At 41.1% G+C, this 12199-nt stretch overlaps 1 protein-coding gene across 1 annotated transcript in view; it reads right to left on the bottom strand.

Annotated features, from left to right (window-relative positions):
• Nucleotides 1-767: 767 nt before the first annotated feature.
• Nucleotides 768-12199, bottom strand: part of NUP210 (nucleoporin 210) — a 117625-nt gene continuing 106193 nt past the window's right edge. The window contains exons 36-40 of the mRNA XM_024208793.3: nt 10139-10389; nt 7769-7985; nt 7027-7122; nt 6836-6919; nt 768-2933 (exon numbers count right to left, since the gene is read on the bottom strand). Of these exons, the coding sequence (XP_024064561.2) occupies nt 2833-2933; nt 6836-6919; nt 7027-7122; nt 7769-7985; nt 10139-10389 (749 nt within the window). The 3' untranslated portion in view covers nt 768-2832. The remainder of the gene's footprint in view (nt 2934-6835; nt 6920-7026; nt 7123-7768; nt 7986-10138; nt 10390-12199) is intronic.

Genomic DNA, 12199 nt, shown 5'->3' with positions numbered 1-12199 from the left:
GTGACAGCCACTAACTTGCATTTAACATTGCTGTTCATGGGCTTAACTATAGAATGAAGCAAAATATGTGGTTATCTTCTTTACAGATCAGTTCAACTCTGCAAAGTGCCTTAGTAAAAATGGCATCCCCGGGTTCCAGCTTACCTGTATTTCAGTGGTTCCAGGTCCAATTTGCTCAGTTTACAAGTAAAAGGATTTTTTTTAAACCCCCTTCAATTGGTAAATTTACACACTTACTCTTGGTTTGGACAGTCAAGATAGATTATTTTTCTCATACCACCTGTAAAATCCTGTAGGGCAAATTACACTTTCAGTGGCACCTGCATAATCCTACTGTCTCCAAATTATGCCATAAATTACACCAGTTATAATAAAAGTAAAAGCAATTGTACCGGTGTAATTGTGGGGCATAGTTTGGAGACAATGGAATTACACAGGTATCACTAAGGGCATAACCTGGTGTGCAGGATCTTTCTTTGTGGTGGAGGTGATGGGTGAGAAGAAAAGAGCCTGTCTTGACTGTCAAATCCTATGGTGAGTTTTCAGGACTGACAATGAGAAAAACAACACCAATGTTTTACTTTCACTGTAAGCAAATTTGATATGCCCGTTAATCATTAGAGCCAATAAACATGACAAGTTTACAGTCACCTTGCAACATGACAATAAAGGTACAGCATGGGATATGAATAACAAGAGGCAAACAGTTTGTAATGTAATTTTAGCTATCAAGCAGCCAAGACATAAAAATGGCCAGCAACACTATGTTAAGGAATCTTATAAAGCTTTATTAAATAAAACAAGTATAAACGGTCATATTTACATTCAAACTGTCAATTTTAAGGAACACCAGCATGTAAGGCACATCTGTATTTCTCAAGCACTAGTAAATAAATTATACAAAACCCCACAAAGGAATACTATTGAACAATGTGGCATTTTCCAATAATACCATGTAAAAAAACCTATGTGCCACAGAATTTGCCTGTGTATACATTCATGTCTTTCGAATATTTGCCTGTATAATCTTGCATATTTCATGTGTTTCTCACAAGAAGAGCTGAATATTTTACTGGCTCACACTGTAATGACACAATATTATGTTCTTTATAACAGATCACTTGTGACTACCTTCACTGAACTTCTTGTTGTTTTTTTGACAATTCACAACTAAGGAAATTATTCACAGTTGCCCCTCTGACGGTATTACATATATGTAAACAAAGCTTGAGGCTGAAGGTGATAGCTGCAAAATATTGTCCACAGGATGAAAGAAAATGACCAATATTTCAATTTTAATCATTGAAGGATTTAACATACCACAAACTGAGGTAATTTTTCCCTCCTAGGAGCAATATTTTAAAGCTATGGCTTGAAAACCGCTCTCTTCTCATGTTTTAAAATAAATGTGTAAAAATCTCACTCGTATGTACTTTGTTGGCAGTCTTCTGAAAAGCTCAGCATGTCCGAGCATGTGCAGTGATCTACCTCCTGGTTTAGTAAAGTAGCTTCTGATTTTTCTGTCAATAATGCAGTCTGAGTCATATGGGCCTGTTCTAGCCAATCAAAACTTAAAAAGCAGAACAAAAAATAAAATAGTTTACTACCTATGCAATATGCTGCATACACTTATTTTATTATACGTAGCTGTTATACAGTCAGTACTCTTTTTACTATTAGGTAAGATATTAATTATACTATGCCCTGCTTGTACACATTATTAATAGCTAGTAGTAAAAGTCAACATTTTTAGGGTGCCCATATTGTACCAGAGACAAACAGGTTAAACTAACTGACATTCATACTTCATTTTTATCATATAACATGCCACTTAGTTCACAATTCAGTAACCGGGGCAGTGGTGATGCATGGAGGCTCAGTGTCTGCTGAGGTACCTATATTTCTAATCAATCAATGAAAATACACTGTTCGTCATGTGTGTATTAACAAATAGAAAGCCAAAAACAAATGAAAAATAACTGCCTTCACTCAAAAAGATTTGCATACTCCTTTGTAACAGTTCTAGAAATCTTCATTCATAAATTATGGTTACTCTAGAAAGGCACATGCTTTTTAGCATTCTCGGTCATTAGCGCAGGAAAGTACAGTAACCATAAATATACTGCAATTGTACCTATGGGGAGCCATATTTATAATTTTCTGTAAAAAATAAAGAAAACAGACTAATCTATTCACAGTTATTACAGCATTTCCTATTTTTAAACTGGCAAATAATGAAGATAAATCACATTGTAAGGTTAAAATATAAGAACACTTATCAGTGCAATACATTCCTGAGTCTCATGATGATAATACTGGAGCCCAAAGAAAACTTTAGTCCTTTGAAACACAGACTCCTTCACATTTTTGGCTCACATTTTACCTGTTTTACTATTTCCCTTCTTTGAAAACCATGTTAAAAGAAAGTTAATTTCCACAGGAAGCAAATAAAAAAACGTAATACTTGACCACTTTCTTCTAAGTGTACCTTCTAACTGCGTGAAGCTTGCAGGAAAGTTAGCTTAGCACAAAGATAGCTAATTGTCCAGTCATCTTTGTCAACTGAACCTAACATAAAAGACACAGGAATGGATTTTATAGGATTGAAAGCATCCCCTTACAAATTTAAAGAGCATTATGCATTAAAAAAAGGTGTTGCACAGTATATTACACTGCATTTTTAAGATGACTTGCATTACACTGAGCATTTGAAAGTTTTTAAGCCTAGCTGAGAATTTTCCAGAGTGAAATGATTTTGCTACTAGTAAAAGCATTGACTTTTCTTTTAACCCAAGTATATGTCCTTGTGCAGATGAGTCCTGTAGTCTTTCTTTAATGTGAAGCATAACCAGTACTCCATAGCCTAGAGGGAGGACTGTTTTTTCTATCTGAGTACGAAGGACTGAGAGAAGTTGCAGATGACACAGAAAAACCTACAGTCGTGGAGAAAGAGAGGAAACAATCATATTAATGGGAGGGGAGTAAAAAACCAACAGCTGCTCTTAGATTGGATTAACATTGGAAGGGAGTCTAAGGACTCACTGAAAATAAAGCTCTACTTTTATATTTTCAGGTACATTTTAATCAAATGAAGATGATGGAACTTCTGTGTTTCTTCTCACAAGCAACATGAATTAATGCATTGATAAAACCCCTGAGGCCCACATTTCAGTAAATAATAATGACAGTAACTAATAATCTGGGTTTGTTTTACCTCACTCCGAATACCCAAAAGTCATTCATATGAAGTGAGGCTCCAGTTCAGCAAAATACTCAAGCATGTGCCTAACTATAAGCAAGTAGTCCCAACTGAGTAAATTCGATTATTCATGTACTTATGTGCATTGCTAGCTCAGGGTCCTACACCGAGATAGGTATTCAGTGACTCCTTTGTAGGACAGTGTGAAATTGATTGATTTGTTGTTTTTTTGTGAAAGTTAATGTGATTTTTTTCAATAATTAATTTTATGTGGTTATTGATCACCTGATGTTTTGATTTTCCATGGCAGTTCAAGAAACTGAACATTTGTCATGGGCAGGTACGTGGAAACTCAAATTCACACAAAAAGTAACAGCAAGGAAGACAAAGAAATTGAAGTGTGTTGCAAAAAGTAAAAAAGAAGATGAGTACGTGGTGGGGTTTGCAGAACTAATCCTGCTTAGTGGGAGTTTGTGAATTCTCTTCTTGCCTCAACCAATGACTCACCTTAACATGTTACAAGCAAATTTAGGCCTCTATTGGAAGTAGGTAAATCTCTGTATCGCTATTTAATAGGGGAACTTAAGGTGCACAGTTGCATTCAAGTTCACACAGCAAGTCCGTGTCAGAACATGATTAGAATACAAGTCTCTTGACAGCTAGATCTATTTCTCCCCAAATAATTTCAAATTGTAGTAAAATTGAACAAAATCTTGTGAACTCTTTGCAAACCCCAAACCAGGCAAATGTCAAGAAAAGATTTTGGTACATAAATTTCACCCAGCTGTAGTTGTTTTAGCTACTTTCTGTTTTGTCCAAACAGAATAAACAGCATGTTGGCACCTAGGTTTTTGGATAAGTCTGAATGTACAGTAGTGGGAGCTCTGGCCCTAACAGCATCATCAGAATAGTTGGTCTATCAAGTCTGAATTCATTAATTCAGGGGTTTAAATAATTGCTTTTTCTGGCCAAGGGGAAAAAAGGAAGAAGGCAAAATGGGAGGTCCTGCAGGTGTGCTGGGAGTAAATTTCTTTGGAAGTTTGGTAATTTTATTCCCTGTATGTTACCTTCTGTTCTCTGACCTCTGGCGTAGTTTAGTGATGCTTGGGGCAATTCTTTTTTTCCTTAGATTTTCAGTGGTATGGGAAAGCAGGAGACTAGGAAAAGCAAGTGAAAGGCTCATCCAGTTTTCCTTGCACCTGGCTTTCTTAATCACTTCCTTCATCCCAGACCAGATAAGTTCCATTTTTTTCAGCAATTTTTTGTAGCTAGTGAGGCTTCCAGCCCTTCTGCACTCTGTTCCCAGGGATCTAACACTGGGACTTTCACTTTAATTGAAGGCAAAGAAGTTTCCTTCTCTGTTCTATGTAGACTATGCAGAGGATGGAAGTTTCCCTGTGCAGTAAGCTGGATACAGTAACTCCTCACTTAACGTTGTAGTTATGTTCCTGAAAAATGCGACTTTAAGTGAAATGATGTTAAGCGAATCCAATTTCCCCATAAGAATGAATGTAAATGGGGGGGTTAGGTTCCAGGGAATTTTTTTTTGCCATACAGTACAGTACTATAGTTGGGAGGTGCCCCCGCCTTACCCCACACAGGCACAGCCCACTGGCGCTGGAGACAATGAGGCAGGCAAGGAGGCTGAAGGTGCTGTAGGCTAGGAGAAGTACATTGCGCAGCAGCAGCAGCTTCCCCTACTCTGCAAGCACCAGGGGCAGGGGGCTCAACCCTCGGCCTGCCCACGCCACCCCTTCCCCCAAACCCCAACCCTTAATCTGCCTCTTCTTCCTCCCCCCAACCCGGTTACTCCGCACGCCGCATCCTTGCTCCTCCCCACTCCCTCCCCTGCCTCCTGCCTGTGGCAGTCAGCTGGCTTGCAGCGTTCAGGAGGCAGGAGGGAGGAGCGAGGACACAGCACGCAGGCTCCCCCTCCCTTCCCTGCCTCCTGAACACCGCAAGCCAGCTGATTGCCACGAGCAGGAGGGGGGAGGTGCGCCGCGTCCTCGCTCCTCCCCCCTCCCTCCTGCCCGCAGCAATCAGCTGGCTTGCGACGTTCAGGGGGCAGGAGGGAGGAGTGAGGACTCGGCGCACAGGCTTCCCCCTCCCCCCCCTGCTTCCTGCCTGTGGCAATCAGCTGGCTTGCGGCGTTCGGGAGGCAGGGGAGGGAGGGGGAGCCTGCGCGCCGAGTCCTCACTCCTCCCCCTCCCTCCTGAATGCCACAAGCCAGCCGATTGCTGTGGGCAGGAGGCGGGGGGAGGAGGAAGCTGCTGATCCACGGGGTCTGCTGGTGGGCGGGAGGCGCTGGGGGGGGGGCATAGGGAGCTGTTAGGGGCGCTGCTAGCTGTGGACAAAGCAGCCAAACGACGTTATAGCGAAGCACTGCACAACTTTAAATGGAGCATGTTCTGTAATTGAGCAGGGACGTAAGATCCAAACAACGTTAAGCGAGAGGACGTTAAGTGGGGAGTTACTGTACCTCACAAGATTCATTTAATACATGAAACATTGTAGAAGGTACTGTAGAGATAATCACTAAGACAACTGAAATCCAGGTAATTAATTTTGATTCCTTGCAGGACCTTACTCAGACTTTAATAAAGGATAATGTAATGCCAAGGAGGAAGAAAGAAAACGTAAGCACATTTTACTAATTATGACAACATAAGAATTTTGAGTATTTCCCAGTTATGCTGGGATTAATTTCCAAATTAAAAGTTAAATAGTCTCCCTGCTCATTGTTTTCCTTTTTAAAGACGGGAACAGGCCACTATTTCCCACAGTTTATTTTCTTTCCTGACACACTCGGCGGTGATGATGCTAACTTCTGGGAGTCTTGACCTTGCCTGAATCTTCCATGATCAGCAATGGGCTTTTCAACAATGGAGCCTGAAGCATTACTAAACTCTTTCACCCAGGGCACTCTTTTGGCTAACCTTCATTCCACCAAGGCTGCTTTACAAATAAACAAATAAACAAATGAATAAATAAAAGTGTGTCTGTTCTGCCACAGAGGGACTGAAATCTCCATTACAGCACAGGAAACTCCACTGAAATTCTCTTAGTGGAATTTCCCAAAGATCGTAACTAAGACAAGATGTTAAAAATTTCTCTCTCAATCAGGAGTGCAGCTACTGAGGATCAAAGAATTCTGAATTTTCCTTATATTTCTGATCAAACCTAAGTATGTACCCAGTGTAACACTGGGAGTTCTGATGTGCATGTTACATAAGGCAAAGTAACATCCATAGAAGGTACATACTGAGCTATGGGAGTTTTTGTCATTGGATTCCATAGGAGCAGGATCTGGACCTTAGTTTTCCCACTACTGCAGTTATTTCCCCCCCCCCAAATATTTCTTGCAAAAATACCATTTAATGATCCTGATTCTAGTCTCCATCACAAAAATGTAAAGCACAAGTATTTCCACTGAGGTCTAAGGAGTCACATCAGTGTAGGACAGGTGTGTGTGAAATCAGAATCAGGAACACTAAAAGTTGTATGGTGCTTAGATGCCAGCCTTGTAATTGATTTCAGGATACAGGGTTCTCTTAGTGCAACCTCCTTGCAAGAATTCAGATGCAATATCTAGGGTAACCAATTAATTTTATTTATAACTGGGTAACAGCTGCTTACTATTATAGCTGTGTTGAGGCGTTGTCCTTGGGGTAAATGCTGGATAAGTGTTCTGTTCTTTTGGGGAGAAAACTGCATGGTAGGCTGAAAGACATTATCAAAAACATTTCAGAGTGGAAATTATTCTTTTAAAGCACAGCTAAAATGTTTAAAAGTTAGGAAAATATTATTGCAGCTTTTTACTCCCTTACCTATGATCACAACAGCTGTCCCTGCCAGCAGTGCAAAAAACGTGAAGAACATTACTTGATAGGAATCAAGGAAGTGTTGGAATAAGCTGGCTCCGTCTGTGGAACCGATTGAAAAGGAGAGATATCATATGATGTTATAAATAGCATTTTATCTTTCTAATCCCCTCTAATGACAACTGGGCTCTTTTCCTAGCTTTTTTCTATTTCATTTTGAATATTTATTTGTGCATGTTACATTTTGTTAGTTTAAATAACATGATTGACTTAGATTACAATGGCAATTTCCACTATAATGTTCAAAATGTGCTTGTCGGTGATAACTCAAAATAGATTGAAATGTCACACACATTGTTCCCACCTCAACCCACTAATCAGTTTTGGAAATGCCAAGCCATGTTTGAAAGTATGTAAAAATTAAAGCAAGAAGTACTGTTGGATACTATAGAATTATGGAATTTATGCCAGCTGGGATGGGCAAGCAGCCATTAGAGAGCACATTCCAAAGACAGTAATTGGACTGACCCAGAAAGGGAAATGTGTCCAGCTTCAGCCAGAAGGAGCATTTGCATGCAAACCTTGCTGTCAGAATATTAGTGTTTATCTTACATATCAGACAACTTTTTAGCTGACTGTTACTCCGGCTCAAATCTAAGCCACACTAAGTTCTACACCACCACCTTGAACACTAATGAATGTTGGAGATTTATTCTGACCCATGAAATAAACAGATAGAAAAACTTACGTCTCATTGGCTCGCTTCTCTCAGCTACATAAATCACTGTCACCGGAACAGTGATCGACTGGTCAGTCACTGGGCTAGATATGGTAAGAATGGTTGATAAGGACCCCTGGCTTGGAACTCCTGGATCAGATACACTAACAGTGTAGATTACATAACTAGGCAGTCCATATGATTTCTCCTTCTCAAAGGCCTTCACCATTGGTGACCCACATTTCACCTGCAAGACAAACATACTGTCCGGACAAGCACTGTGCACACCCTCGTTTCCCGGTTCTATGCCAAAGAGATGCAAAAGAATTAAAACTCTCTTGGAAGGAAAATTTGCTTCAAAGAGGAGCATATGTTGTAACCATAGAGGTATACCACCAAACTTCCTCAGATTCATTCTCCCTCTCTGCTCGCACAACTATCTGTTGCCTATTTAGTTTCAGTATTGTTGCTGCCAGTTTTGCTACCCTCTCTTGCAAGCCTGGAGAAGAGCATGCATGTGAACTCCCCACACAGTAGCACATGAAAGCAATATCATCCTGCCAGGGCATGAAACAAACACGTGAGTGACCATCAACTAAATAGTAAAACTAACTGTACCGTTCGGAAACAAAGTGAAAACAGAGAAAAATGTTTTCACTCCGTGCTCCCTACCTGTTGCTTAACCTTCAGGGTTACTTCTAAGAATACTTTACAATACAATAAATGTAACAGTATACTTCCACATAGAAATGTGATTCTCAACATAAGAACGGCCATACTGGGTCAGACCAAAGGTCCATCTAGCCCAGTATCCTGTCTTCTGACAGTGGCCAATGCCAGGTGCCCCAGAGGGAATGAATAGAACAGGTAATCATCAAGTGATCCATTCTGTCGCTCATTCCCAGCTTCTGACAAACAGAGGCTAGGGACACCATTCCTGTCCATTCTGGCTTCTCAAGTTGGTGGAATCTCTAAGACACAAGAATGGTAACGTTTGCTACAGTACTTAAAAGATCCTCCTATCCTTCTACAAATTAATCTTTCTACTGTCGGGTAACGTCAATACAGCGAGTCAAATACTAAAATGCTTTAAAAAAAAAATCTTAGCAAGGTTGATGAACACAGGTTATTATTATTTTAACATCAGATCTCAAACTTCATGATGAGTTTCTGCATTTAGTCCCTGGGGTGAGAGAAAAAACAATCAAATACTAGATATCCCAAAATATATCAAATATGGTTTACTTAGCTGGAGAAAATACACACAACTGTATGTGCACAATTACAAAAACTAGTGTTTTAATCTTTCCCCTCTGTAGAGATTATAAACATCTGCAGTTCACACCACAGCAGGTACTGTCAGAAGACATTTTTGAATTTTAAAGGTCATGCATGTATCAGTACATAAAACCAGAGAATCATAGCAGTTAGAGATGGCAAAGCATTGAGTCAGTCCACAGAAAGTGCAGCACATGGTCTCTGGCTAGATGTTAAACTAGCAAACATGACACTTTATTTTTATCCAAAACCAAGTCTGTTTGGACCTCTCACAATATCCACACACGTGTAACAATGGGCAACAGTTACAGCTGGTTGTGACAGGGTGTAGGGGAACTAACTGTTCCCTAGTACATAGGGGGTTAAATTTCACCTACATTTTCTCCTCCCCTTGCATAGGTGCCTAGGGGAAGATTTAGGAGCAGGACTGCTGGAAAGAGAGAATGGCTCTGGGAAGCCTCCATGCTAGCACAGCTGCTGGGTGAACCTCAGGTTGGGAAATCTCCCTCCTGTGTTTTGCTCAGGTCCATTTGTTCCAATTTATGCCGAGAAAGGTTTTACCCTGCTGAAAAATCCTGCCAATTATAGCTGCTTGATTTCTCCTGAGCCACCTCATTAATTCACTCCCCACCTCCTGGGGCTATCATCGTACACATATCCTGACTGTGTGCTGTTGTTGTATTTTTGTAAAGTGCCATGTATATTTACACTATGGGCTACTCTGTGACTTGCATAGCACCTCCACACATGGGAAAGCAAGAGCCCCTCCTTACATACTTGCACAGGCTACCTGGGCCCTGGGCCTGGCCACACAGAGGGGCAAACATTCCCCAGACCAGGCAGGCACCAGGCACCATGACAAACTGGCCAGCACTGCTGAGCCAGTAGGTGTGTGTGTGTTGTAATTTGCTATAGGTATAAGCCAGCCATAAATGACTCCTCCCCTGGAGCAAGGGGAAAGCGTGGAGGCCATTATGCATCAGAGGGATGAGAGAGTCACATTGCCTCCTGGAAGTACTCCCAGGGTGATGAAGTTTACACACTGGCCCCTTGCTCACAAATGCACCCAACAGCTCAATACAGCCTTAAATATGTAATGAGAATTTGCCGTGACATACTCACCTCCAGTTTGTCAAGAATTTCAGTGGATCCAAATATTTTCACATCAGAACTCGTGTAATGGTTACTTAAGAGAATTTCAGTCTGATCAGCATAAAACCCTGGATTGAACGGCACTTCAGCGCTGATCTGCTCTCCAGAGAAATGGCTGCCCTGGACTGAAGCTGTAACTAGGAGAGCAGTTTTGCTTATGCTCAGATGCTTTAGCTGCTTGTCAGTAAGTCTGTGCATTGTGATGGAACAGGTATAGTGTCCTATAAAGATGAAAACAGTTCAACCCTTGTTAATTTACTTGTGTTTCTTTATGGTTTTTCTCTTCACACCCAAGAACGTTCCTGTGGAAGAAGGGAGACTTTAGAGGGGAACGGAACAAGGAGAAGGTGGTGCCTTGACAAATCACAATGGACAGGGTGTCCCAAGAGTGGAAAAAGGCATGAAAGTGCAGTGGACAAATGGGACCCTAGGATGGGGCCTACCAATAATTCCCAGGGATACTGAACTAGAAGACTTTCTTCATGTAAAATTGTTCATGTGCCCAGCTGGTTTGAACCAAATTTTGAGTGCATGATTTCTGAGAACACTGGATCAAATGCGTTATTCCAATCCAAATATAACAACATACACTCTGTTCTCTTCATCCATCTAGCCAACAACCATCATCATCAACTTTGTCTGGTATGATTTGTTCTTTAGAAATCCATCCTGCATATTGCCTTATTGCACACTGCTCCATTACTGCTCAGATATTCAGTGATTTCCTCCAACCTCTTAAAAGTCATCCCATTAGATTACTAAGGATTAATAAAATAAATAAATAAAGAATCCCAAAGTGAGCTGAGTGGATATTATCAGTACAAGCTGATTTTCTCATACACATCAGTTTCCTTGCCATTTTCTCCACCACTCGTTTTCTATATCACAAGACAGATGCTTTGCTCAAGAAGAATTTGAGGGGGAGGGAGTAACCACACTCTCGCACCTCAGAAGGTTTGGCTGACCATGTGTTTAAGCACAGATCTGAAGCAAGGATAAATACATGCCCCTTTTTTCTGTATAAGGAAACTGCGCACATTTTACCCCAGATGGCATACTTTCTGCAGCACTGTGCAACAAAGGTAACCTCCATTATCCAGAGCGGCAGGTCTACCGGACTATTATAAGAATGCTCTCTCCACATAATCTGTGCTTTTTAAAAATCATATTGTGACTCATGTACACTTCTCCCCTGCTCTCCCAGTGTTGCCAACTCTCATGATTTTATTGCAAGTCTCACAATGTTTTGGTCTTAAAGCCCCACCTCCTGATGTCATGGGATCAGAGGAGAATCTTAGCTTTCATTAAAATAAAAAAGTTTCTAGCCCTCACGGTTGTAAGGAAAAACCTGAAAACATGAATCCCTAAAATGTTCACAAACCAAATAAAGAAGAAGAACTTCAAATGCATTAGGTTAAAAAAACATACAATTTTTAAGTCATTCTTGTGATTTTTGAATCCTTGGGGTTGATGATATTGCAATACCTGCACAAGACAGAGACAGTGAACAGACTGAGATCGGCTTTAGCCCAACACACGTTATTGGGCTCAGTACAGGGTTATCTGGGTGAAATTTAATGGCCTGTGCTATACAGGTCAGACTAAGTGATTTAATGGTCCCATCTGAGCATAAACTCTATGGCTTGGTCTACACTAAACCCCCAAATCGAACTAAGGTACGCAACTTCAGCTACGTGAATAACGTAGCTGAAGTTCGAAGTACCTTAGTTCAAACTTACCTCGGTCCACACGCGGCAGGCAGGTTCCCCCGTCGACTCCGCGGTACTCCTCTCGTCTAGCTGGAGTACCGCAGTCGACGGCGAGCACTTCCTGGTTCGACTTATCGCGTCCAGACAAGACGTGATAAGTCGAACCCAGAACTTCGATTGCCAGCCGCCGAACTAGCGGCTGGGTGTAGACATACCCTATGAATCTGAGACTGAATCTAGATAGAAGACAAAGGCATTGGTGCCTGGCAGGGGAAGCAGCTAGAGGAATTGATGTGAATTGTAATTGTCTCACCTGTTGATG

The sequence above is a fragment of the Terrapene carolina genome, unplaced genomic scaffold (assembly GCF_002925995.2).
Source record: "Terrapene carolina triunguis isolate 2854851 unplaced genomic scaffold, T_m_triunguis-2.0 Scaffold439, whole genome shotgun sequence".
NCBI lineage: Eukaryota > Metazoa > Chordata > Testudines > Emydidae > Terrapene > Terrapene triunguis.
The sequence above is the reverse complement of the archived record's forward strand: the minus strand, read 5'-3'. Positions and strand labels throughout refer to the sequence as shown.